The sequence below is a fragment of the Taeniopygia guttata genome, chromosome 11 (genome assembly GCF_048771995.1).
Source record: "Taeniopygia guttata chromosome 11, bTaeGut7.mat, whole genome shotgun sequence".
Lineage (NCBI taxonomy): Eukaryota > Metazoa > Chordata > Aves > Passeriformes > Estrildidae > Taeniopygia > Taeniopygia guttata.
The window spans coordinates 11,398,059-11,423,558 of record NC_133036.1 but is presented as its reverse complement, the minus strand read 5'-3'; the positions used below and the strand labels follow the sequence as shown (position 1 = coordinate 11,423,558).

Below are 25,500 nucleotides of genomic sequence, written 5' to 3'. Positions count from 1 at the left end.
TCTGCTCCCATCCCTTCCCTGCTCCTTCCCTTCCCTGCTCCCTTCCCTTCCCTGCTCCCATCCCTTCCCTGTCCCCGCTCTGTGCCCCATTCCCGGCTGGCAGACGGGCGCTGTGCCTCAGCCAAATCCCGAATGCCACAGGAAGATGTTTCTCCTCCTCCTGCCTGTTCTCCCGCCTCCGCTCCGAAGACAGGCTGTTCCGGAATGTAGAGGAAATTGCTAAGGAGATAATTAAGTAGCCAATTAATTAGCTAATGATTAATGGAAGCATCCTGCGGAGGCAGCTCCGCAGCCGCCCTGGCCAGGTGCTGCCGGGATGTGTCACTCCCGCTGCGGTTACGGTTCCCGGTGTGCGGGGCGGGCACCGCCGGGACCCACCGCTCTGCCCCGCCGGTGCGATACCGGGGGGACCGGTGACATACCGGGGGGACCAGTGACATGGCGGGGGGACCGGTGACATACCGGGGGCACCGGTGACATGCCGGGGGGACCCAACATCTCCAGCCAGCAGCCGGTGGGCTCCGTCGCGGGTCCCTCCAGCCCCACACGGACACGCTGCCGGCACTGCTCGAGCCACGGTTTTATTTTGCCAGCGGGTCCGGCAGAAAGGAGCGCTGGGTGGTGCCCGGCGCCGGGGCCACGGTGGCAGCCGGGCGCTAGGAGAGCGCGGAGAGGAGCAGGGCCGGTGCCAGCGCCAGTGCCAGGGCTGCCGGCGGGCGCCGGGCAGTGCCAGCGCCGTTGGGGTACCCGTATCTGGTTCTGCACGGCCCCTGCAGCTCCTCGAAGGCGATGGGGGTCTCGTGGGCAGCCGTGCCCTGCAGGCTCCTCTTCACCTGCGTGGGGACAAGGTGGGATCTGGCTGTGAGGGGCAGTGCCCGCCCGCTCCTGCCACCCAAATCATCCCACGCAAGTCCCAGTGCCCCGTGTGTCCCCATAAATTCCCGAGTGCCACATGCCCTGATGTGTGCTGCCCAAGTGTCCCTGTGCCACGTGTCCCCGTGTGCCTCACATCTCCATTCCCGATGTTCCCAGTGCCACCCTTGTCCCCATGGTCCCAGTGTCCCCTTGCCCTGTACACCCCTGTGCCCCCCACGCCCTGCTCACCTCCTCCACTCTGCTGAAGACCCGGAGCAGGTTCTCAGCCAGGGCCCCCTTCACCTCCTCCTCCGTCCAGTTCCTCGCCAGCAGCTCGGCCACCAGCGCGGGGTACTTGGAGACGTCCTCCAGGCCAGCAGGGACCCTGTGCCACCCCACAGCTCGCAGCTGGGTCACCCCCAGCATCCCCAGCTACCCACACACCCCTCAGGGAGTCCCCACGGTGGGGACACGCCGTGCCACCCCATCCTGCACCATCACCCCCTTTACCCTGGGACCCCGTCGTAGTCCCCCCCAAAGCCGACAGCCCGGGCACCAGCCACCTTCTTCACGTGGTCCATGTGGTCTGTGGGGGGGACACGGGGCTGAGCAGGGCACGGGTGGGTCACTGCCACACCCACCCGCCTGGGCACCCCCTCACCTGCGACGTCGGACAGCGTGGCCTTGTCGCTGCAGGTCACGTAGGCGTTGTAGAAGTTGACCATCACCAGGCTGCCCGTGGAGGCCTGGGGGGGATCAGCCCTGAGCCCCCAGCCCCAGAACCCCCCCTGGCCCTGCCCGGTGCCCACGCTCACCACCAGCTGCAGCACGTCGTCGGGCACGTTGCGGCGGTGCTGGCAGAGGCTGTAGGCAGAGGAGTGGCTGAAGATGACGGGAGCTTTGGAGATGTTCAGCACCACCTTCATCGTGTCCACTGAGACGTGGGCCAGGTCCACGATCATGCCCAGGCGGTTCATCTCCTCCACCACCATCTGCTGGGACAGGGGACACGGGTGGGGCTGGGGGACTGAGGGGTGCATGGGAGGGGTCCCCACGGGGATGGCTGGAGCTGCTTGGGTGGCTTTTGGCTGGTGGGAGAGAGGGAGAGCTGGATGGATGATGGATGATGGATGGATGGATAGATGGATGGATGATGGATGGATGGATAGATGGATGGATGATGGATGATGGATTGATGGATGGATGGATGGATGATGGATTGATGGATGGATGGATGATGGATGATGGATTGATGGATGGATGGATGATGGATTGATGGATGGATGGATGATGGATGATGGATGGATGGATGGATGATGGATGGATGGATGGATGATGGATTGATGGATGGATGGATGATGGATGGATGGATGGATGGATGGATGGATGGATGGATGGATGGATGGATGGATGGATGGATGATGGATGGATGATGGATGGATGATGGATGGATGATGGATGGATGATGGATGGATGGATGATGGATGGATGGATGGATGGATGGATGATGGATGGATGATAGATGGATGATGGATGGATGGATGGATGGATGATGGATGGATGATGGATGGATGGAACTGGACTGCACTCAGCATGGGGCCAGTGGGTGCCAGTACCACATTCCTCCAATGCCACTGCTCCTGGACAGCACTGCTGATGCCATTCCTCACCTTCCCAAAGGGTGAGAGGCCGTGGTGCACCGGTTTTTCATCGTTGGTGTCCACCAGCCAGTTGTCAGCCCTGCAGAACAAGGAGAGCATCAGAGCGGCCACACCTCTGACCACACGCCCCCGTGCCAGCGCTGCCACGCTCTGTGCCCCCAGGGCTCCTACCAGGGGGTGTTGCAGCTGTGGGTGAGGGTCATGTAGCGGGCACCCAGGCGGTAGAGGCTGCGCAGGACGCCCAGGCTGCTGTCGATGGAGTGGCCACCCTCCACCCCGATGAGGCTGGCCACCTTCCCGCTCTGGAACGCCTCCCGGATGCCTGCGGGGGGCGGGGGGCATCAGCCGGGGCGGGCAGCCCCCTCAGCGCCCCCGCGGTGCCACGTCCCCGTGCCCGCTCACCGCCGGTGTCGGTGACGCAGGCGAAGGTCTCGGGGTACATGTCGCACATGCGCTGCACCACGTCCATCTGCTCCAGCGTGCGCCTCACCGCGTCCTTGTTCTGCGTCTCGCAGGGCACGTACACCGACCAGAACTGCCGCGGGCACCCCGTCAGCAGGGCCACTGCCCGCCCTGCTGCCCGCCCCGCTGCCCACCCTGCTGCCCGCCCCGCTGCCCACCCCGCTGCCCGCCCCGGTGTCTCTGCCCGTCCTGGTGCTGTCCCATGAGCCCCAAAGCTCACCCTGGTGCCCTCCCTGCCCACCCCAATACCACCCACCCTCCCTGGTATCCTCACTGGTGCCCCTGCCCTCCCCAGAGCCCACCCCAATGCCCACCCCGCTGCTCCCACCTGCCCGCCCACGTGCCCCCGGCGCAGTTTGGGGATGTTGGTGTGGGTGTCGTTCAGCAGGGTCAGGTTGGCTGCTGGCAGCCTCAGCTGGTTGTTGAACTTCCAGAGGAGCTGCCAGGGCAGGTCGTTGTGCCTGGGCAAGGACAGGGTGGGCACTGAGGAGTGGCTTGACCCTCTGCCTACTCGTCCTCAGGATGCCCACCCTCCTGGCTTGCCACACACACAGTCCCCTCATCTGTCTGTCATTTCATCCATCCATCCATCCATCCATCATCATCCATCCATCCATCCATCCATCATCCCTCCATCCATCCATCCATCCATCCATCCATCCATCCATCCATCATCCCTCCATCCATCCATCCATCCATCCATCCATCCATCCATCCATCCATCCATCCATCATCCCTCCATCCATCCATCCATCCATCCATCCATCCATCCATCCATCCATCCATCATCCATCCATCCTCCACCCCCCCTCGGTCCGTTTGTCCACCCACATGTCCCCTCAGCCAAAAGCCACCCAAGCAGTTCCAGACAGGAACTGGAGACAGGTCACTCCCAGGGGACAGTGCCATGTGGGACCCCCCGGAGGACCCTCCCTGCGTCCCTTTCCAACCCATCATCAGCCCTCACACCCAGGGCAGCCAGCCCAACGTCCCTTTGACAGGGATGACACCGCAGGGACATCCTGGCAGGCACGTCCCACACCCAGCAGTGCCACTGGGGAAGTGGCAGCATCTGGGCTGGGTGTCACTTCCTGCTCCTGGCACAGTCCCGCATCCCCTGCTGCCCTGCCCTGCTCCGGTAGCACAGCACTGCTCCACGAGGGAATGCTGCAGGGGACCGCAGCCTCCTCAGGGTCCCGAGAAAGGACCGGGGATGTCACTCAGGACTGAGCAGGAACTTCCCCCAGGGCAGCCTCACCCCGGCTTCCCGGTACCCTGCCGGGCTGCGGCGCCGGGGATCCCCTCGGCTGCACAGAGGGTCCCAAGGGATCCCCGGGAAAGCTGTCCCCTGTCCCCAACAGCCCTGGGGCGCCTGGCACGGGGATCCCCGGGAAAGCTGTCCCCTGTCCCCGCACAGCCCTGGGGTGTCTGGCACGGGGATCCCCAGGGAAAGTCGCTCCCTGTTCCCACACAGCCCTGGGGTGCCCGGCCCCGGAATCCCCCCCCGGGCTGTCCCCGCAGGTTTCCCAGCTGGGGTTTCCCACAGAGAGGAGCAGCCGGGCACGCTGCGGGCCAGGTGACCTTTGCTCACCCATCGATGACCGGCGTGGTGCTCATGATGCGCTCGGCCTCCTCCAGGTGCTGCTGTCCGGTGCTGGGCAGTGCCAGCGCCAGCGCCAGCGCCAGCACCCACACGCTCCTGCCTGGCATCTTCTGCTGGGCGCTGCTGGGGACAAAGGGGGACCTGCCACCACCGTGAGAGCACAAGCGCCGGGATGGCCGCCCCGAGCTCCTCCGTCCCCTCCCGCCGTCAATGAATAACCAGGAGTGCAGCGTTACCCCTCCCTGGGTGCCCTGTGCCCGCTTGGCAGTGCCAGGGCTCCGCGGCCTCCCCCAGCCCAGCCCCGGTGGCTGCGCCGTGCCCCGGCCTCTCCTCCGAGCCGCGGTGACGCTCCCAATCCTCTAATGAAGCCCAGATTCTTTTTGGTTGGGACAGTGCCAGTCCCATCCTCTCCTCAGCCTCCCCGGCACCGGCACCCACGGGCACCCCCAGTCCAGCAGTGGCACCCCCGGCACCCCCGGCACCCCCGGCCCCGCTCACCCCGGCCCCGGGACCCTCGGGCAGTCCCTGCCTGCGCCGGCTGTGGATGAACTTTTCCGGCTTGCGTGCGGTGACGGGGCTGGGATGGGCTCCAGCCACCCCAGAGCCGCCCCCCGCCCTGGCGCCGAGCAGCCCCATGCCCGGGGGCAAACAGCCGGGCTGGCACGGCCGTGCTGGGGGCTGCTGCCGCTCCTCCGTGGGTGCTTGGGTCCCCCGCACTCCGCTCCCGGTGCAGCGTCCCGAGGGGAAACTGAGGCACGGCTCTCCTGCGGATGCTGCGCATCCCGGCTGGCTCCAGCTGTGCATCCCGGCTGGCTCCAGCTGTGCTGTCCTGCCCAGCCAGGGCCTTGGTGGGGCTTCTGGGAATGGCACGGAGCCACCTGGAGATGGCCGGCCCGGCTGGACACCTCATGCTGCGCTGTGCTGGGGTGGGAACCCTCTCCTGCCGTGCCAGCCGCGGGGAGCTCGGGGTGGGCACGGTGTGGGGCTGGCATCCCTCGGCTTTCCCGGCCTCCTTCCCGAGGTGAGGCAGCCCCACGTTTCTCCTGGGCCTGGGGAGGGAGGGAGGGAGGGCTGCCACCCCTCCCGTCCCCTCCCGTCCCCTCCCGTCCCATCCCGGGTGTCTCCGGCCCCGCAGCAGCGCTCTCCCGGCGCTGGCCCCAGCAGGATTCCCGGTCCCCGGCAGGAATGTGCCGGGGGGTTCCGGCCCCCCGCCCGCCGGGGCCGCTTCCTCTTTCGCCGCTATTTAAGCGGCTCCCGGCGCGTCCCGCCCGGCCGGGCCATGGAGCGCATGGAGGTGACCGAGACCTTCGCGGGCATCGCCCTGCCCGGCCACCTCCACACCCAGGAGTCCCTCGGCTTCGCCGCCGCCTTCGCCTTCCGCCCCACCGACGTGCTCATCGCCACCTACCCCAAATCGGGTGAGGGCATGGGGGGACACGGGGACAACGAGGGGATGTGGCAGGACAGGGCTGGGACACCGGGCAGCAGCGGGGAGATCTTCCCGGGGTGCCGGGGGGTGGGAGACACCCGGACCCGGTCCCCGCGGGCACTCTTTGGCACGGCACGGGCACCGCTGGCCAGCAGGTCCTGCCCTGAGCCCCTGGCCTGCTGCCCTCCCGTCCCCGGCCCCAGACTGGTGTCCCTGGGGGTCAGGGAGGGGGCACATGGCACTGCCAGCCCGACCGCTGGTACGGGGGGGTTGGGAGGGATGGGATGGGATGGGATGGGATGGGATGGGATGGGATGGGATGGGATGGGATGGGATGGGATGGGATGGGATGGGATGGGATGGGATGGGATGGGATGGGATGGGATGGGATGGGACAGCCTGAGCCCTGCCTCGCTGTGCCAATCCGCGCTGTGCCATACAGCGCCATGCTGTGCCAATCCATGGTGCCAGGCCCGTGGCCCTGCCCTGACGCCCACCCCTGCAGGCACCACCTGGATGCAGGAGATCCTGACGCTGCTCTTCAGCCTCGGCGATGCCCGCCCGGCCAAGACCATCCCCAACTGGGAGCGGGCGCCCTGGCTGGAGCAGATCTACTGCCGGGAGGCGCTGCGGGACACCGACACCCCGCGGCTCCTCACCTCCCACCTGCCCGCCCACGTCCTGGCCCCCGCCCTGCAGCGCAGCAAGGCCAAGGTGAGAGGGGGCCCCGCTGGTCTGGGGGTCCCTGCGGGGACATCTCACAGCTGGGGAAATGCTGGGGGCTTTCTGAGCGGGGTGGAGGGGAATCCCCCCGCTGTGGGGGTGACGCTGCGTCCCTCCAGGTGATCTACGTGGCCAGGAACCCCAAAGATGTCGCTGTCTCCTTCTACCACTTCCACCACCTGGCCAAGTTCCTGCCCGACCCCGGCTCCTTCGATGCCTTCCTGACGCAGTTCCTCGAGGGCACAGGTAGGGCCTGGGGGGGTCTGTGGGGGGACACTCGGCCTCTGGGCCCCCCATCACCCCCACCTCCCTCCCCCCAGTGCACTACGGCTCCTGGTTTGACCACGTCAAGGGCTGGCTGGGCCAGCGGCACCTCCTGGACATCCTCTACGTCACCTACGAGGAGCTGCACCAGGTGAGCCCCGCTGTGTCCCCGTCCTGTCCCCATCCCTGTCCCCATCACTGCCCGGTGCTGACCGTGCTCCTCCCCAGGACCTGCGCGGCACAGCGCAGCGCCTCAGCGGCTTCCTGGGGTGCCCGCTGGCACCGGGCACGCTGGCAGCCCTGGAGCAGCACTGCAGCTTCTCCGCCATGCGGGACAACGCCATGGCCAACTACTCGCTGATCCCCGCCGAGATCATGGACCACAGCCAGGGCCGCTTCATGCGCAAAGGTGCGGGGAAAGGGGCTGGGGGTTCTGGGGCACCGCGGGCACGGCAGCCCTGACTCCCTGTCCCTCTGTGCCACAGGGGTGGTGGGGGACTGGCGCAGCCACTTCTCCGCCGAGCAGAACGCCCTCTTCAACCGGCGCTACCAGGAGGAGATGGGGGGCACGGAGCTGCCCTCGCAATGGCCCATGGCCTGACGGAGCAGGGCTTTGGGGGGCGCTGAGCCCTCACCTGCTGACAACCCCCACCTGGAGACCCTGCAGGGACCCCTCAGGCACCCCATCAAACACCCCCCGTGTCACCCCGGCACACGGGCTGGGGGTTGTGGTGCGGGGCCGTGGCACTGTCCCACCTCGCTGGGTGCGGGGAACTTTTCCGGCCGTGCATTGTGGCCATCCCCGCTCTCCCCGGCCGGGGACGTGTGGCCCTGACCCCCCTTTCCGCCCATCCCGCCCTGCGGAAATAAATATTTATTGCTGTTCCCAGGCAGGCAGCAAATCCCACGGGTGTGAGGCGGGAAGAGCCGCTCTTATCAGGAGCGCATCGGGGTGGGGCCGCGTCCCCGGGAGCCGCAGTGACAATGGGGCAGTGACCGGGCGGGCACAGCGCGGCTGTGGCACGGAGTGGCTCCCCCGGCAGCACCCAGGGTCCTACCCCCGGAGTCTCCCTCCCAGCGATCCCCTTCCAGAACCCTCTGCCCCGACCACCCTGGCTGGGTGCTCCCCCTGCCCATCTCCCCTCCCGGGGTGTTGGCACGGAGGGGTTTGTCCCGCCTCCCCAGCACCCCGGGGTGTCCCAGGCAGGCAGCACCCCGAGCCCCCCAGCCCCTCTCCTGCCTGCCCCGTGGAGCCCCGTGCCAGCAGAGGCTCATCAATAAATCAATAATGAACCGGCTCCCTTAGCCTGCCCCTGCGGGGTGGGCAGGGTGGGGGCTTGCCCTGGCACCAGCAGGACCCTGGGCGAGGGCTGGCTGAGAGGGGACAGCTGGCGAGACCCTCCGCGGGGTCTGTGGCACTGTGGGACGGTGGCACCGGTGTCCTGCCACTGCTGCCCCTCTGCCAGCCGTGTCACCCCGCCACCTCTGCCAGCCCCTCCTGCCGGCGGGGACAACCCAGCGTGGTGCCTCCGGACCTTCCCAGCCCCGTGGGGTCCCTCTGCAGCCAGCCTGGGGCACCCATCTGTCCCCATGGGTGGGGTGCCAGGACCGGCCCTGCTGCAGGTTTGGGTTTCCACGGCAACACTCGGGATCCGCCTTAAAGGGGATGGATCGGGAGCTGTAAATAGGGGCTGGATGGGGGTGCGGGTACCGCGCCCCTGCCCGTCCCTGCGCTGCAGCAGCGCCCCAGGGCAGCAGAGCTGTCCCGCAGAGTGACACCCGCATGGGGCCAGCCTGGCAGCTGTGCCCGCACCAGGGGGATGGCAGCATCCTACCCCCTGAGGCTGTGCCAGGCTCCAGTTTCGGTCCCTGTGGTGGCTTTGGGCACACTCTGCTCCTGGGCATGCTGCCTTGCCAGGAACATCTGCCGGCACCATGAGCACACAGCGCGTGGCAGCAGCGTGGCACGGTGCCCGGCACATGGCACGTGGCACAGCACATGCATGGCATATGGAACATGGAATATGGCAAAGGAATATGGCACCGGGAACGGGGCACACAGGACATGGCACACGCAACACATGACAAGTGGCACAGAGCACACGACAAATAGCACATGGCACAGGGAGCATGACAGGGCACACAGCGCCTGGCACACGGCAGTGCACATGTCACACGGGACAGATGCACGGAGTATGCCACACTGCATGGCACATGGCATGTGGCACACGGGACAGACACGTGGGACATGGCACACAGTGCACGGCACATGGCACGTGGCACACAGCACACACACACAGCACATACATGGCACACGGAACACAGCTGGGGACACACGGTGTGAGGGGTGTGGCACAGGGCACACTGCCCATGGTGTGTGGCACATGGTACAGGGCACATAGCACAGGGCACACAGCCCATGGCATGTAGCATGTGGCACATGGCACATGGCATGTGGCACAGGGCACACGGCACACAGCACATGGCACACAGCCCAGGGCATGTAGCATGTGGCACATGGCACATGGCATGTGGCACAGGGCACACAGCACAGGGCATGTGGCACATAGTACATGGCACACAGTACATGGCACAGGGCATACAGAACACGGCACAGGGCACACAGTACATGGCATGTGGCACACGGCACAGGGCACAGAGCACATGGCACACAGCACATGGCACACTGCACATGGCATGTAGCACGTGGTACATAGCACATGTCATGTGGCACAGGGCACATGGCACAGGGCACACAGCCCGTGGCACACAGCACATGGCACATGGCATGTGGCACAGCGGGCCGAGCCCCCGCTCTGGCACATCAGAGCCTCCGGCGCTCCCGGCTCGCTGCCAGCCGCGGCCACCCGAAATGGGGGGGCTGGCACTGCCCTCGGCTGTCCCCACCGGGTGGGGTGGCACGGTGTCACCGGGCACGGCAGCATCCAGGCGCTGCCAGCCTCTCCATCCAGGCGCTGCCAGCCTCTCCACCCAGCCCCGGGGCAGGGGTTGGCACGCAGAGAGCAGCAGGGTGGGCACGGGGGTGGTGCTTTATTGGGGGGATCATGCAGCCTCCAAACACCGCGGTGACAGAGAAGCGAGGACCGAGGGGACCGAGGGGACAGCGGGGGGGGGTCCGGGCCACAGGCGCAGACCAGCGGGGTTGGGCAGTGCTGGGGGGGCCGGGGTGTCCCCATGTCCCAGCCGGGGGGGCTGTGGCAGGGCAGGGCCTGGCGGGGACCCCGTGAGTCCCCAGGCCACCGGGACAGAGCGGGGGTCTCGCTGGGGCACGTTGGGACTGGGGGTTCACTGGGGCAACCCAAAGCTGGGGGGCACTGGGGGTGTCTCACGGGGGGAGCCGAGGCTGGGCTCGGGGCTCGGGGGTCCCTCAGTGGGGAAAGGCGAGGTTGGGGCGCGGGGGTCCCTCAGTGGGGAAAGGCGAGGTTGGGGCTGGGGGGTCCCTCAGTGGGGAAAGGCGAGGTTGGAGCTGGGGGGGTCCCTCAGTGGGGGGAGCCCAGGCTGGGCTCGGGGCTGGGGGGTCGGGGGCAGCGCGGGGGGAACGCTTTGTAGCTGTAGTACTCCACCACCTGCTTGGGCACCTCCGCCAGCACGCACTTGGCCAGGGCTGTGGGCGACGCCTGCGGGACACCGGGACACCGGGCTGAGCCGCGGGACACCGGGACACCGGCACACCGGGACACCGGGACACCGGGCTGAGCCGCGGGACACCGGGACACCGGGACACCGGGCTGAGCCGCGGGACACCGGCTCCCCGCGCCGCCAAGTGCGGAGGGGACGGGAGAGGACCGGAGGGACAGAAAGGGACGGGAGGGAGGAGATGAATGGGAGAGGGAAAGAGGGGACGGGAGGGGATGGAAAGGGCCGGGAGGGGATGGAAAGGGCCGGGAGGGGACAGGAGGGGACGGGAGGGGAGGGAAGGGCCGGGAGGGGATGGAAAGGGCCGGGAGGGGACAGGAGGGGACGGGAGGGGAGGGAAGGGCCGGGAGGGGATGGAAAGGGCCGGGAGGGGACAGGAGGGGATGGGAGCAGAGAGGAGGGAAGGGAAGGGCCGGGAGGGGCAGGCAGGGACAGGCAGGAGCTCGTGGCCGCCCCACTCACGTTCTTGAACTCGCGGAACGGGACGAACTGGACGATGTCGCGCAGGACGGGCTCGCCCTTGGGGGAGCGCAGGACACCATCGTCCCCGTCCAGGATCTGCATGTCGGTGAAGTCGGCGTTGCCCACGCCGACGATGATGATGGACATGGGCAGGTAGGAGGCGCGGACGATGGCCTCGCGCGTGTCCGCCATGTCCGTCACCACGCCGTCCGTCAGGATCAGCAGGATGAAATATTGCTGGGGGGACAGGGACGCTCGGGGGCTGCCTGACCCACAGCCAGCCCCTCACGAGGGTCACCAATGTGCGAGGTCTCGGCCCAGCCCCGGCGGGGCACAGGGACCCACCGACGCCTCCTTGGTCCGCTCCTCGTCGGCCGCCACGCGAGCCACCTTGGAGATGATGGGGGCCACGTTGGTGGGGCCGTAGAGCTGGATCTTGGGCAGGCAGCTCTGGTAGGACTCCACCACGCCCTGGATGCCTGTGGGGTGTGTGAGGGGTGAGGGGCATCCCAGCCATGGATCCGGCCCCTCTGGAGCTGGACTCACCCTCACACTCATCGTTGTCGGGGTTGAAGTTGATGGCGAAGTCGTGGGAGACCTGGAGGGAGGGAGGAAGAGGAGGGGCAGCTGGTGCAGCCCCTACCACAGCCCCCGGCATCTGCCGAGCCCCACCAGTGCCACAGCCGAGGATACCCAGAGGGACGAGAACATCCCCGGGGTCCCACGGGGCCCTGAGACCCCCTCACCTCGTACTTGGGGGGGATCCTGGCACCGAAGCCCAGAGCTGAGAATTTCTTATCGCTGCAAGGGAAGGGCTGTGAGGAGCCCCGGTGCCAGCACTGAGTGCCTGTCACCAGCAGATCCCGACCCAGAGTGGACATCACCAGCATGTGTGTGGCCCCGGGAGACCTGCCAGAGCCACCAACCTGTCGTAGTCCTGGCAGATCTCGCCCACGGCCACCAGTGCCTTGAGGTACTCGTTGGGCTGGTAGGGGTTGATGTAGTGCAGGGAGCAGCTGTTCCGGGGGTCCCCGTTGGAGGCCGTGAAGTCGATGGCCACCTGGCGGGGGGCAGTGAGGGTCCCCAGGGTGAGCAGGGCCACCAGTGTGTCCCTGCGGGGCGCGGAGGGGACGCTGCTCACCGTGAAATGGATCTGGCAGCCGCCCATGATGTAATCCAGGAAGGAGTAAACCCTGTGGATCTTCCAGAGGGATCTGCGTCAGGCGGCCCACGGAGCCGGGCATGGCCTGGCACGGCCTGGCACGGCTCCCAGGTACTCACCTTCAGGTCCAGCAGCACCACGACCCCCGAATTCTTATAGTTGCGCTTCTTGATCTTGTACTTGGGGTTCATGCAGTCCCACTGCACCTGTGGCACGGCACCCGCGCTGCCTGCAGCCCCCGCCGGGGCACCCCCGGTGCCACTCGGCCCCGTGGGGACCCCACGGCCCCGGGGGCCCAGTGACCCTGCACCCCCAGGCCCAGGGTGCGGCTGCCTTCCCCCACTCCCAGCCACACCCCACCCGTGACTCCCCAGAAGACCCCAAACCCACCATCCCTTCCCCAAACAGGAGGGCAACAAGAAGAAAATGATGCCAAACCCAGAGGAGGAGCTGGAAGGTGGCTGCTAGGACAGGCTCTGCTGGCAGCACACAGGGTGACCCTCAGGCCATCCCCGTGTCCCCATGTCCCACCTTGTTCTCCCCCATCGCCTTCTGCATCTCCTCGAAGGTGGTGAAGAACTCCCCGATGAAGTCGTGCTTGCCCCGCGAGTCGTAGTCCCACACCACGCACTGCGATGGGCACGGCTCAGCCCTGGCACCAGGGGGGCTCAGCCCTGGCACTAGGGGGGCTCAGCCCTGGCACCAGCACACCCCCAGGGGAGCTGGGGCACAGATGCCCCCAGGGCAGGAATAGAGGTCTTCATCATTCTTCCTCACCCTCAGCTTCCTCTTCTCCTCACAGCTGCAGAGCGAGTTGAGGGAGACTTTGAAGGGCTCCCAGATGGGGCTGAGGTTGTTCTTCACCACCTGCAGGAGGGGGGTGGGGGGCTCAGCGGGGCCGGGGAGCCCCGGGGCGGCGGGGGCCCGGTGCCGCCGTGCCCCACCTCGGTGCGGTACACCAGCTGCTCGCTGCGGTCGTCGTCGATGCGGTAGATCTCCAGGAAGGGATCTGACTTGCTGAAGAGGTCCTGGGGGAGGAGGATGGGAGGGAGCAGTGCCCACCCTGCCCACCCTGTCCTGTGTCCCCCCTGGCACCTGGCTCACCTTGTCGTCCAGTTTCTTGGCGCGGAAGGCGAGCTCCACGTAGCCGTTGTTCCCCGAGATCTCCTCCGAGATGATCTGAGAGGTGGCGCAGATGCTCAGAGCCTGGCACAGCTTTGCCCCCCTGCCCACCACCTCCCTGTGGTGCCCTGGGAGGGGACAGGGTCCCACGTGCCTCCCCAGCACAGGAGGGGCCTTCAGGATGGCCAGCAGGTGCCATCTGGGACCCTGAGCCCTCCCCAACTCCAAGAGTCTGTGCCACCCTAATAATCCAGTCCAGTGCCACCCAGGTGTCCCAGTTTGATGCCGTCCCAGTGCCATCCACGTGTCCTGTCTGGTGTCATCCCGGGATTCCAGCCCCACGTCACCTGCACACCCCATCCTGGTGCCACCCACGGGCCTGGGTTTGGTGCCACCCCAGTGCCCCTGCTCAGTGTCACCCACCCCAGTGTCACCCACGTGCCCGGGTTTGGTGCCACCCCAGCGCCCCTGCCCGGTGTCACCCACCCCAGTGCCACCCACGTGCCCGTGTTTGGTGCCACCCCAGCGCCCCTGCCCGGTGTCACCCACGTGCCCGGGTTTGGTGCCACCCCAGCGCCCCTGCCCGGTGCCACCCGCCCCAGTGCCGCCCCCGGCGTGGCGCTCACCGTGATCGTGGACTTGCCCGCGAACTTCCCGTACTTGAGGAACAGCGGCTTCGTCACCCGTTTCTGCGCCACGATCTGCGAGAGCCCAGCGTTGGGGAGGGGACATCGCTGCGGGGTCCCCGGGGGTGCCCAGGCTCACCTGCCCCACGGTGCACTCCGTGCCCCCCAGGAAGTCGTCGTCGTGCGTGCCCACGCCGGCCTGGCCGTGGCTGTCGTACACCTCGAAGCGCAGCTTCTGCACCTCCTCGAAGTAGTAATCGACTGTGAAGATCTTGGCGAAGACGGGGTTCAGGTTGCTCTTGATCACCTCGCTGCGATCCACCTGCGTGGCATTGGCACAGGGCCTTGGGGGGCAGAGCTCACGGGGATGGGGAGGCGGCGTGGGGAGGCAGGGGGGCGGGATGGGCTGTTGTGAGGGGACATGGAGGGATGGGACGTGCCAGGCTGAGGGGTACAGGGGTGAGAGAGTGAAGGATGAAGGGACAGGGGTGCAGGAACAGGGAATGCAGTGAAGGACCCGCTGTGCCCGAGTGAATGGCATTTGGAGGAGCCCCTTGTGCCCCCCACAGCCCCCAGCCCTGCCAGCCCTGGGTCTGGGACGCTGCTCCCACTGGGCTCCCTGTGCTCATCCACGGGGATACTCTGCCCCAGCTCAGCTGTGGGCTGGTGCCAGGACACGCTGCTGTGCCCATCCTGGGGTGGCCATGCCTGGGGGTCACCAGCCCCAGCCCTGGTGGCCCCGGCGGGCAGCGGGTGCTGAGCAGTTCCAGAGCCTCCCCCGCAGCCGTCCCTGCCAGGTTGACTCAAGGGGACACATCCTGGCCAGGGCACCCTGCCAGCCCTGGCCCCTGCCCACTGCCTGCCCAGTCCAGCATCATCTGCCAAGCCCACACTGCTGCCACCCTGCCGTGGCCACCAGCGTCCCTCTGCACGGGCAGCCCCTGATCCTGGGGATGGGGGTGTTGGGTCCTGGCACCCCCCGGACCCAGGGCAGAGCCAGGTTCGGGCACCCCCTCATCTGGGGCACACAGGCACAGGAGTCACTCCAAAAGGCGGCTCAGGAGGTCCCTCCTGCCTCTGGGAGCTGGCTGGTGCCTGGCACAGAGTGTGGCACGGAGCACGGTGGCACAGCCGGGTGCGAGTGTCTGCATGGCACGGCACACCGCGGCTGGCACGGGGCCCCTGTCCCCCACTCCCCGGTGCCCGCCGGCTCCAGCAGAGCCGATGACACGCGAGGGTTTAGCGCTAAATCCGCCGCTGAGCGGCCGCGATTAGAGCGGAGCCGCCGCTGCCAGCCCCGAGCTCAGCGTGGGGAGGGATGGAAGGAGCCGTGCCAGCCCCAGTGCCATCCCGGTGTCTGCCAGCCCCACTGCCAGCGTCAGCACCAGCCCTCCAGCCCTGCGCCACCCCAGCGGGAGCTGAGATGTCCCTTGTCCCTGTCCCGGGGCAGTGGAGCCACTCGGGAGCTGCTCCCCGGCCCCGCTGCAGCCCCACAGCGAGCTGGATGTGACCCAGTGTTGGCACCATCCCCACGGGCTGCCGGGTGCCCCACGGTGCCCTGCCCACCCTGCCGCACCCCCGGGACCCCGTTCTGCACTCTGCAACCTGTTCTGCACTGTGCACCCTACTCTGCATCATCTCCTGCACCCCATCCTGCACCCTGTACCCTGTTCTGCACCTCGCACCCCGTTCTGAACCCTGTACCCCGTTCTGAACCCTGTACCCCGCTCTGAACCCTGACCCTTCATTGTCTCCTGCATGTGGTCTGAACCCTGCAACCGGTTTTGCACCATGCACCCTACTCTGCACCATCTCCTGCACCCCTGCTCTGCACCCTGTACCCTGCTCTGAACCCTGCACCCTGTTCTGCACCCTGTACCCTGGTCTGAACCCTGCACCCTGTTCTGCACCTAGCACCCCTTTCTGCACCCTGTACCCCGGTCTGCACTGTCTCCTGTACCCTGCTCTGAACCCTGTGCCCCTTTCTGCACCCTGTACCCTGCTCTGAACCCTGTGCCCCTTTCTGCACCCTGTACCCTGCTCTGAACCCTGTGCCCCTTTCTGCACCCTGTACCCTGCTCTGAGACCTGCACTCTGCTCCCCACCAGCTCCTGCACCCTGACCCCCGTTCTGCACCCTGCACCTCGCCCCCCACCATCTCCCGCACCCCACCCTGCAGCCCCCTGCACCCACCGCCCTGTGCCCAGCCCCGCCACGTCCCGGCTCGGTGGGTGCCAGCGGTGCCCCCCGCTCTCCTACCTCCATCCACTGGCCCTGGGACTGCATCAGCAGCAGGACGCAGGGGTCCGACTTGTTGAGGGTGTCGCGGTCCAGGAGGTGTTTACAGCTGACCCGCAGCTCCACCTTGGACAGCACGGCCAGCGGGGCCTGCGGGCACGGCTCGGGCACGCCGCCCATGCCGGCCGGGCGCGGCCGGGCACCGGCGGCCCCGTGGGCGAAGGGCATGGGGGGCGAGCGGGGCGGCCGCGGCCTCGGGCGCCGTCAGGGAGCCGGGCAGGTGCCCGTCATGCCCGGGGCACGGTCCCGGTGGCAGGACAGGCGTGGGGCAGAGGGGCCCCGGGCCACCCTCCGAGGTGGGGTGGTCGGTTCCAGTCCCGATGGCTCCGCGGGGCCCTGCAAGGCATCAAAGCGCAGCGGGGTGAGGGGAGCCGGGCATCTCGTGGCACTGCCCGGGTACCCCCAAGTGCCAGCCAACACCATGGGCAGGGCTGTGGGGGGCTCACACGGTCCTGCAGGGCCGTGCCCAGCTCTGTCCCAGCCCCACCCCAGGGCAGGATGTGTCCCGAGGGGAGGGGGGACCTAAGTGGGGTGGGGTACCCACCCTGGAGCGCTCCGTGTGGGGCTGTGGAGCAGAAACCCCCTCCACTCCCTGGGCAGGGCTCAGCGGAGGGGAGCGGGGACACCAACTCCGTGTCTGTGGCACCGGGTGACACGTTCCCCCCGTGCTGGGGACAGCGTCCGTGCTGCCCCCGGAGCCTGGCAGCACCCTGCCCACCTGTGCCCTCGCTGCCCAGCCCGCCCGAAGTTTCCTGGGGAAGTCACGCAGTGCCCGGGCCCTCCCGGCACACGGCTCCGGTGCCCCAGCTCCGGTGGGCACCGTCCCCATCCCCGGGATGGCAGGCACCCCTTGGCATCATCCATCGCTCGGTGGAGGGGACAGCGGGTCCCACCCTGCCCGTCGCCCCCTCACCTGGGTGCTGGTGGCCTGGGCTGGGACACGGCAGGGCAGGGGCTGGCTCGGGGCGTGCCCGCCGTGCCGGTGTGCCCGGTGTGCCCGGTGTGCCGGTGTGCCCGCCGTGCCGGTGTGCCGGAGCTGCTGCCGCTGCCACCTCCACACAACTGACTCAAGCTGCAGCTCGGGAGCGGAGCCCTGAGAGGGAGATGGATGACAAGCTCCGTTAACTGCCTCGCTGCCGGCTCCGCAGCGGAGCCCACCCCGCCCCGGGGCTGAGCGGGGTCCGCAGGGTCCCCAGCACCGCCGGCCGTGCCAGGGCAGGAGCTCCTGCTCCAAGTGAGACCCCCATGGCACAGCCACCGCCCCCCACCCTCCCCAGCCGCTCCCCCTGGGGTACCCAAGGCCACCTTGGTCCTGCCCCCCACAGCCCATACCCAAGGGTGGGGTCCCCCCAAACCCAGCGGGATCCCTCCCCACATGCTGGAGCATCCAGACCCACATTCCATGCACATGGAGCCCCATGTGCTGAGTCCCCAGCCCGGGACCCCCCACCCACCCCTGTCCCCCCAGCACTGCGGTGCTGTCAGCCCAGCTTTCTGAAGATGATGTAATTAGCTCAAATTTGGAGGGATTAAAATGCAGACAGGGCTAACAAGCACGAGGGCAGCGCAGGGCCCGGGCTTCGGGAGCTAATCCCCAGCCTGCCTGGCAGAAATAGGCCACTCTCCTTCCCACTCCCCCCACAGCCCCAGCACGGCTCGGTAGGGCAGGAGGCACCAACACACAGCAGGACATGGACTGGGCACAGGGGCTGGAGGGACACCGTGGTAACTGGACACAGGCAACACCTCAGCAGGCTTATCTTGCCTCTTTGAAGTGCCCAGGAACCATGCAGCTGTGCCAGGACTCCAGCACTGAGTGCCCCATCCCATCCCATCCCATCCCATCCCATCCCATCCCATCCCATCCCATCCCATCCCATCCCATCCCATCCCATCCCATCCCATCCCATCCCCATCCCCATCCCCATCCCCATCCCCATCCCCATCCCCATCCCGGGTGAGTGCTCCTGGAGCAGCTCTGGCCCCACCAACACATCCCAGTGACCCATCAGCCCTGCCCAGGGACAGCCAGTCTGGGATTCCCCCAAAGCCACGAGGATTGGCCAGAATCCCCCAGTTTCTCCTGAGCTCCTGTGGCGCCACTTGAAGTATCACAGAATCATTTGGGATGGAAAAAGACCCCAAGATCAGTCCACCCACTCCCGAGTACTGCTGAGGCCACCACCACGTCCCCAAGTGCCACATCTACTACGATATGGCCTTTAATCCATGCAGAAATGGCTGCAAGTGCCCTAGAACTGGAGCAGGGGCTGAGCCAAGGGCCAAGGAGTGCAGGACGGCACAGCAGCACAGTCCAGCCCTGGAATTGGCTCCATCCAAGCCAGGTGAGGGGCCGGGCCACACCTTGCTCCCCCTGTGCCCCTCCAAAAGTGGGGAAAGCTCCCCATGTGGGCAGCACCTGCGTGACACCCATCTTGTACAGCTTTGCTCACACAGAGGTATGGAAATCATCAGACCAGGAACACTGGCACGGAAGGCAGGGAAGGGGCAGCAGCCAAAGCCTGGCATGGAGGGGGAACTCCCAAAGCCCCTGAGAATCAGAGCAGAAGGCAGCCCAGGCTGCAGCCCTGACAAAGCAGAGGAGTGGGCACAAGGCAGGTGTTTAACTCGCTGTCAGGGAAATGTGGAGCCTCCAATCACGGCAAACGAGGCTTCCCACGCTGGAACACGTCCCTGTACCTCCACGGGCACATGGGGCGGCTCCGCTCGGTACATGTGCCCCAAAACCACAGCACACTGGGCTCTCTACGGCTTTTTATTGACAGTTCTGGGGAGAACAGTTCATTTCTTCTTCTCCACGTCCTGCTCCGCCGCTTCCTTGGCGCGCTTGGCGCGGATGCCGAAGAGGCGGGCGTTGGCCCGGGCCATGCGAAGGCTGGCAAAGGCCTTGAAGTTCTTCTCATCTTCCGAGATGACACGCGCCTTCTCCCGCTTGAACACCTGTGGAGAGAGCGCCAGACAGTCAGGCTGCCCCTCGGAGGGAGCCCAGGCTGCCCACCAGCATCCCTGCGGGAACGGAGCGCTTACAGGCCCTGCCCTCAGCCCGCTCCGCCGGGATCTGCCCTCCCACCGCTCCTCAATGGAGCACGAATAAAAACAAGCACCACGGGAAGCCTGAGTCAGGTTTCACAGAATCGCAGCTTTGTTAAGCTTGGTAAAGACCTTTAATAGCGAGCCCAACCATGGCTACCACCAACCATATCCTCAAGTGCCACATCCACGTGTTTTTTCAGCACTTCCAAGGATGGGGACTCTACCAACTGCCCTGTGCACTTGTGCCAGGCATGGACAGCCTGGACAGCGAAGCAATTTTCCTACTATCCAACCTAAACCTTCCCTGGCACAGCTTGAGGCTGTTTTCTCTAGTCCTGTCACTTGTCACCTGGAAGGAGAGCCTGACCCCACCCTCCCTGCTTCACCTTCCTGTCAGGGAGTTGAAGGGAATGACTAGAGGTTTGTGACACTACTGACAGCAGCTCTGGGAAGCAGAGAGGATTTAGGGACAAATAGTGACCATAAAACCTGCCTGAGCACTCCCACCGCAGCTGAACCCAAAGCACCCCCAGTTTCACAGTTCTCTCAAAGACTTATTCCTGGGTTTTTTTGATCCAGGACGGGCAATGTCTGCAGACAGCCACCCCCAGCTGTGAGGCAGCAAGGACAGAACCCTCTCTGCAAGTCCAACCTCAATCACACATGATGAAATGACACTTACGTTCTTGATGGGCATGACAGGTCCTGTGAGCTGAGTGGCCATCTTGAGTTCCTCTGGCTGCGCAACAGAAGATGGGAATGTTAGAAGAACACAATTTAAACTTCTCCAGCTAGAACCTCAGCTAAAGCACAGCCTGCATGCAGGTACACAGCTTAAACTTGGTGCTAATGATCCTGCCAGGAGCTCTAACACCGAACGGGAATGCAGCCAGCACGTCAGAGCGTTTGGCACTGATAAGCCGCACCAGCGACCCACGCTGTGCCCGGACCCAGCCAGAGCAGCAGCGACCACAGCTCTGCCAGCTGGGACAGCTCTGACACCAACTGTGCTGCTCCCAATTTGCACAGCATCACAGGATCATCGAGGTTGGATCATCCAGTCCAAGCTGCGCCCGATCCTCACCTTGTCACCAGCTCAGAGCACTGAGTGCCACATCTGCTCCTTCCTTGGACACCTTCAGGGATGGGGACTCCAAACCTCCCTGGGCTGCCCCTGCCAATGCCTGACCACTCTCTCCAGGAAGAAATTCCTGATGTCCAACCTGAACCACATTCCCTGGCACAAACTGAGGCCATTCCCTGAGCCTCCTCTTCTCCAGGCTGAGCCCTCACAGCTCATATACACCAAACATGTTCCTCAGCAACTCCTTAGGTGGATTCCAGCTTTTTGTAAGAGCATGTCATCAGACAAAAATGACTGAACGTTTACTGAATACAGCTGACTTCCAGCAAACACATGTTAAATCAGTGTTTCAGCTCCAGGCTCTTCCTCCTGCTCTAAAGATGGAGTTAAGCATCTTGGAGCTGCCAGATTCCCCACAAGATGGGAGGACAGCCTGAACTCACCCTTGTGTTCCCTGGATCTACTGGCAGCAGAGCCAGGGAACACAGCTCTGCTCTGATCCTGGAGAGGTTTTAATGAAAACCATTTTTGAATGTCAATAACAACCACCTTCTGGAGCCTGGCTGGCACACAGCTCGGGAGCCACTCACAGCCTGTCCCTCAGCCTTCCACCAGCAGGACTGGCTCCAAGGGGAATTTCCAGCCATTGTGATAATTTAGCTCTCTAAACTAAAATTCAACTGGCTGAGTGAGGAGCAAAACTCGAGGAATCAGCACCAAAACAAGCCAGCAGCTGCTCAGCCACATGCCTGGCTCAGAACCACGGGGTTCACACAACGGGGAAGGCTCAGGGGCTGTGCCTGACACCCCTCCCAGAGCAGGACACACTTCCAGCAGTCAGGTACTCACAGAGCTGTCTCCCTTCTTGGGCATGGCTGGCTTCCTCGGGAAGAGGATGAGCTTGGAGTGGTACTCCTTCAGCCTCTGCACGTTGGCCTGCAGGGACTCGGTGGACTTGTTCCGTCTCCGGGGATCCACGGAGATCCCTATAGTCCGGGCAAACTTCTTGTTGATGCCAGCGAGCTGAGGAGAGAGGAGGAGAGAGCGGTGTCAGCATCCCACAGCTCCCAGCAGCCAGGCAGGGATCCCAGCACAGCCAGCACGGGATGCAGGCTCTGGAGGAAGGCTGGGCTTCAGTGAGGGACCAACTATGCCACCAACAAAGGGTGTCCCGGTGCATCTTTGTGCTTAAAATGTTGCTCAGGCTGATTTTTGCAGGTGGATTTCCCCAGAGGAGCAAAGTGCAACCCCTGCAGGACACATTTAAACTCGGATTCAGATGTCTATGAGTCAGCTCACAGACAATTCTGGTTCACTGAATACTAGGAGCCCCATTAAATCAAGATTTTTTCCTAACCATCTGAAACAACCCTTAAATAACTATTTTAGACTACCTTAAACAAAAAACTCATTTTCTGTTTGAAGACAAACAGCTGCATCCTGCTTTGTGTTCCACCACTACCCAAATATTAAAGAAAAATAACTAATTAGGTATTTGGCACCCAGAAGAACAATCTCCCTGCCTCAGTGCACCAATTTCAGTTATAAATGCTTTAATTAAGACACTGAACCAGGCGCAGAGGCAGCTGGTGCTGCCAGCAAGCCCTGATGTGGAATCTGATCACAGATTCACACTGGGGTCCCTGCAGACCACCTTTAGCAGCTCAGCACACCTGGGCAGGTCACAGGGACAAGGCACCGAGGACAGGAAACATTTCCCACTTTAATCCAACTATTATTACTCCAGCTACTCTAAGATGCTGCGCTGAATGGTTCTTCCTCCTGGTACAATATCCTCTGCTAACCTTAGAAATAAAATGAGCTGAGTTTACTCGGTTCTTAACTGGAAACACTGGCTAAAATATTCAGAATTAGCAGAAAAATGTTTCCTAAAGAAACAATTTAATGAAGACAATCTCAGTCTTCTCCCTCTCTCAATAAAGTCTGGGAGACTCGAGGCTCTTCCAGAATTCAAATTTCATAGAATCTCTGAATAGTAGGGGTTGGAAAGGACCTTAACCATCTTTAAGTTCCATCTCTTGCCATGAGCAAGGACATCTTCCCCTATCCCAGGCTGCTTCAAGCCCCATCCAACCTGGTCTTGGACACTTCCAGGGATGAGGCTGTCACAGCTTCTCTGGGCACCTTGCGCCAGGGCCTCCCCACCCACACAGGGAAGAACTTTCATATATCCAACCTAAATTCCCCCTATTTCAGCTTTATTTTAGCAGAATTTTAAATGACAATCTGACCAGATAAACAGACATTTACCTTTCAAAGCACTCTTCGCACACCCACTCCACCACCACAGGTAAGACCAGTCTTTCCTTGCTCCCAGAGCCAGGAAATCCACAGCCTTCCCTGGCAGGTACCAACACCTGAGGAAATCACCTTGTGCAGGACAGGAGAAGCAGCTGAGCTCAAACTTTATTTGACTTTTTGAACCGGTGCTCTGTACTCACTTTAAGCTCCTCCAGGCTGAAGCCCCTGCCAGCACGGACTTTTTTGTGGTATCTGATGGTAGGGCACCTGACGATGGGCCGGATGGGCCCAGCCACGGGGCGGGGGGCGATGCGGCGAGCCTTGGCCTGGCGAGCTTTCCTCCTGGAATGGCAGGGCCACAGGAGCCGTCAGCGAGTCCAACCTGTGCCTACCTTATCAACCCCAGCTTACCTTATCAACCCAGCCCAGAGCACCGCGTGCTGCATCCAGCCCCTCCTTGGGACAGCCCCAGCGATGGGGACCCCACCACCTCCCTGGGCAGTCCCTTACCAGGCCTGACCACCCTTTCCAAGAGGAAATTCCTTGCGATGTCCAACCTCAGCCTCCCCTCCACAAACCAAGGCTGTTCCCTCTCCTCTGGTCCCTGTTCCCCAGGACCAGAGCCTGACCCCCTCCTGTCAGGCAGTTGTGGAGACCCAGAAGGTTCCTCCCGAGTCTCCTTTTCTCCAGGCTGAGCCCCCCCAGCTGCTCCAGACCCTTCCCAGGTCCATTCCCTTCTCAGAACATGCTCGTCAATGTCTGCCAAATGTAACACCGGAGTTCCAGGTGTGACATCAACACCAGTTCAGGGGACGGGCACTGTCCTGATCCTGCTGGCCACACTACGGCTAGTCCAAGCCAAGTGTCGCTAGGCCCCTGCCCACCTGTGACAGCCACGGGGTACACGGCATCTCTACATGCGCTACTCCAGCCCCTGCAGAGAGGCATCTCCTGCCCTGCGCTGGCCCCGAAACGAAGAGCTGGGCCGGGCCGGCTGCTGCTGCCATCAGAGACCCAGGGAAGAGCGTTCATCACGGTGGGTGCAGCGATTCCGGAGATGTCTCATCACTTGGCTGCGGCTGGCAGCGGCTCGCCCAAGCAGGAGCGGTCCCTGGCTGAAGGAACCCGCGCCCCGGAGCTCGGGACTCACCTGCGGAGCTTGCGGGCGGGCTGGTTGAACCAGGTGGCGACTCGGCGCTGCCAGTCCTTGTGGAAGTGGGGCTTCAAGATCATCCCATTGCGGCTGGGCGCCATGGCTGCGGCCTGCAGAACCCGGCACGGTTAACGCGGCCACACCCGAGACACCCCCAAGCCCCGGCCCGCCGCGGCCCCATCGGCGCCCCGGAGCCTTCCCCCGGCCCCGCGCAGGGCTGCGGCGGCGGCGGGCGCGGCCCCGGCGGGCGGATGGCGGCGGATGGAGCCCGCAGGCCTCACTCACCTCCCGCCACGACAATGGCGACCGGAAAGGAAGCTCTGGCGCGGCGGCGCCGGAAGTGCCGCGGCGGCGCCCAATGGGCGGCGCGGGAGATGCCCAAAGAGGGGCGGGGCCAGCGACGGCTGCTCCTTGCCCGCAGCAAAGATGGCGGCGGCTTAAAGGGCCCGCGCACGGCGAGGGGAACGGGGCCACGCGGAACGGGAACCGGGGAACGGGAACCGGGGAACGGGGGCGCAGCCAGCACCGGGGATGGCAGCAGCGGCTCCATGTCCGCTCCCGTGCCCAGCACCTCCTGGGCACAGCGATGGGACGGACAGCAGGCAGGGGTTCCGCTGGTCCCAAATCCTGAGGGATGCCCATCCCACCCCAGAGCAGGATCTCCACTCCCTGCCCTTTTGGGGCAGCAGCATCATCTCGCATGAGGCAGGAGAAGGATCGGGGACTTCCATGACCCTGGGCAGATGCCAGGTCCCACAGCAGTGCTGGCAGCACCCCAGAAGCCACCAAGGACCCAGCACAGTCCCCCCACTGCACCGCTCCCACCGTCACCCTCAGCTCTACTGAACTGAACCCCCTCCTCACAAATGTTAAAAAAAAGTTAAAAAAGGAAAATCAAAGGAAACTTGAAATTTCATGTGCTGCTGGAAAAGGAAATTCAAAGAGGAGACTGGGAAGAAACAAACAAGTTTGGAATTAAAACATCCAGGCAACATTTTCTCGCTGAAGAAAAACATAGAAAATTGCTTGTGTCTCTCAACTCAAGGGAATCGCTCCCTAGGCATTGAGAGACCCCAGAGAGTGAGCTGGGACAGGGGAGAAGACAGTGCAGAACATCTTCACACTCCCAGGGAAGCAGGAGGCTCCCAGCTCCATCCTGACCCGGGACAGGAGCCTGGGACTGTGACAAAGGCCCGAGGGCTGGGAGCTCTCAGAATCCAGGCTTGGGCTGGGGTCTTTCAGGTCACAGACAGTCCTGATGGAGTAACTCCAGACAATAACCCTTCCTAAAAGATGAAGCCAGCCAAGGACACTCCAGGCAGCAACAACCACTTTAATGCTTTCCCTGATGAACACCAGACAACCCTGTCAGCAGGGCTTGTTTTGCAACAGCCTCGAGGATGAATGAGCTTTTCCTGAGGATTCCCAGCAAACACACCTGCTTTTGCTGGATTTCCAAGAGCACCTCTCCAGCTCAGAACCAGCAGTTCAGAACAGTCTTTCCCATGTGCACTGAGTCACCCTCTGCACAGTTGGTTTCTATGTCCCACTGCTCAGCTCTGCACAGTTTTGACTCAACCTCGGCTTGGGAAAAACTTGCTGTAAAAACTGGACATAAATTAT

General features: G+C 64.2%; 3 protein-coding genes and 1 pseudogene across 4 annotated transcripts; 1 reads left to right on the top strand and 3 right to left on the bottom strand.

Annotated features, from left to right (window-relative positions):
• Positions 1-568: 568 nt before the first annotated feature.
• On the bottom strand, positions 569-5,736 carry DPEP1 (dipeptidase 1). Of its 2 annotated transcripts, XM_030282595.4 has the most exons (11): positions 5,080-5,736; positions 4,570-4,701; positions 3,307-3,439; positions 2,919-3,051; positions 2,688-2,838; positions 2,526-2,595; positions 1,671-1,847; positions 1,517-1,601; positions 1,366-1,441; positions 1,105-1,240; positions 569-833 (listed from the first exon to the last, which is right to left on the bottom strand). In XM_030282595.4, exons 1-11 carry the CDS (start codon positions 5,691-5,693, stop codon positions 657-659), a joined length of 1,884 nt encoding a protein of 627 aa, XP_030138455.4. In that variant the 5' UTR covers positions 5,694-5,736; the 3' UTR covers positions 569-656. The 2 variants fall into 2 exon arrangements, with proteins under 2 accessions (XP_030138455.4, XP_072790443.1); XM_072934342.1 differs by lacking the exon at positions 5,080-5,736 and having other exon boundaries at positions 4,570-4,942.
• A 15-nt stretch (positions 5,737-5,751) lies between these two features.
• LOC115496872 (sulfotransferase 2B1-like) lies at positions 5,752-7,890 on the top strand (annotated as a pseudogene).
• Positions 7,891-10,030: 2,140 nt separating this feature from the next.
• CPNE7 (copine 7) lies at positions 10,031-17,417 on the bottom strand. Its single transcript, XM_030282594.4, has 16 exons — positions 17,238-17,417; positions 16,286-16,660; positions 14,166-14,348; positions 14,027-14,101; positions 13,383-13,457; positions 13,223-13,306; positions 13,056-13,145; positions 12,810-12,908; positions 12,398-12,484; positions 12,258-12,317; positions 12,043-12,176; positions 11,863-11,917; positions 11,663-11,714; positions 11,462-11,595; positions 11,117-11,353; positions 10,031-10,635 (listed from the first exon to the last, which is right to left on the bottom strand). Exons 2-16 carry the CDS (start codon positions 16,490-16,492, stop codon positions 10,498-10,500), a joined length of 1,710 nt encoding a protein of 569 aa, XP_030138454.3. The 5' UTR covers positions 16,493-16,660; positions 17,238-17,417; the 3' UTR covers positions 10,031-10,497.
• Positions 17,418-19,087: 1,670 nt separating this feature from the next.
• Positions 19,088-24,317, bottom strand: RPL13 (ribosomal protein L13). Its single transcript, XM_002195737.7, has 6 exons — positions 24,163-24,317; positions 23,875-23,987; positions 22,925-23,066; positions 21,312-21,485; positions 20,061-20,117; positions 19,088-19,285 (listed from the first exon to the last, which is right to left on the bottom strand). Exons 2-6 carry the CDS (start codon positions 23,976-23,978, stop codon positions 19,127-19,129), a joined length of 636 nt encoding a protein of 211 aa, XP_002195773.2. The 5' UTR covers positions 23,979-23,987; positions 24,163-24,317; the 3' UTR covers positions 19,088-19,126.
• Between the last annotated feature and the right edge of the window lie 1,183 nt (positions 24,318-25,500).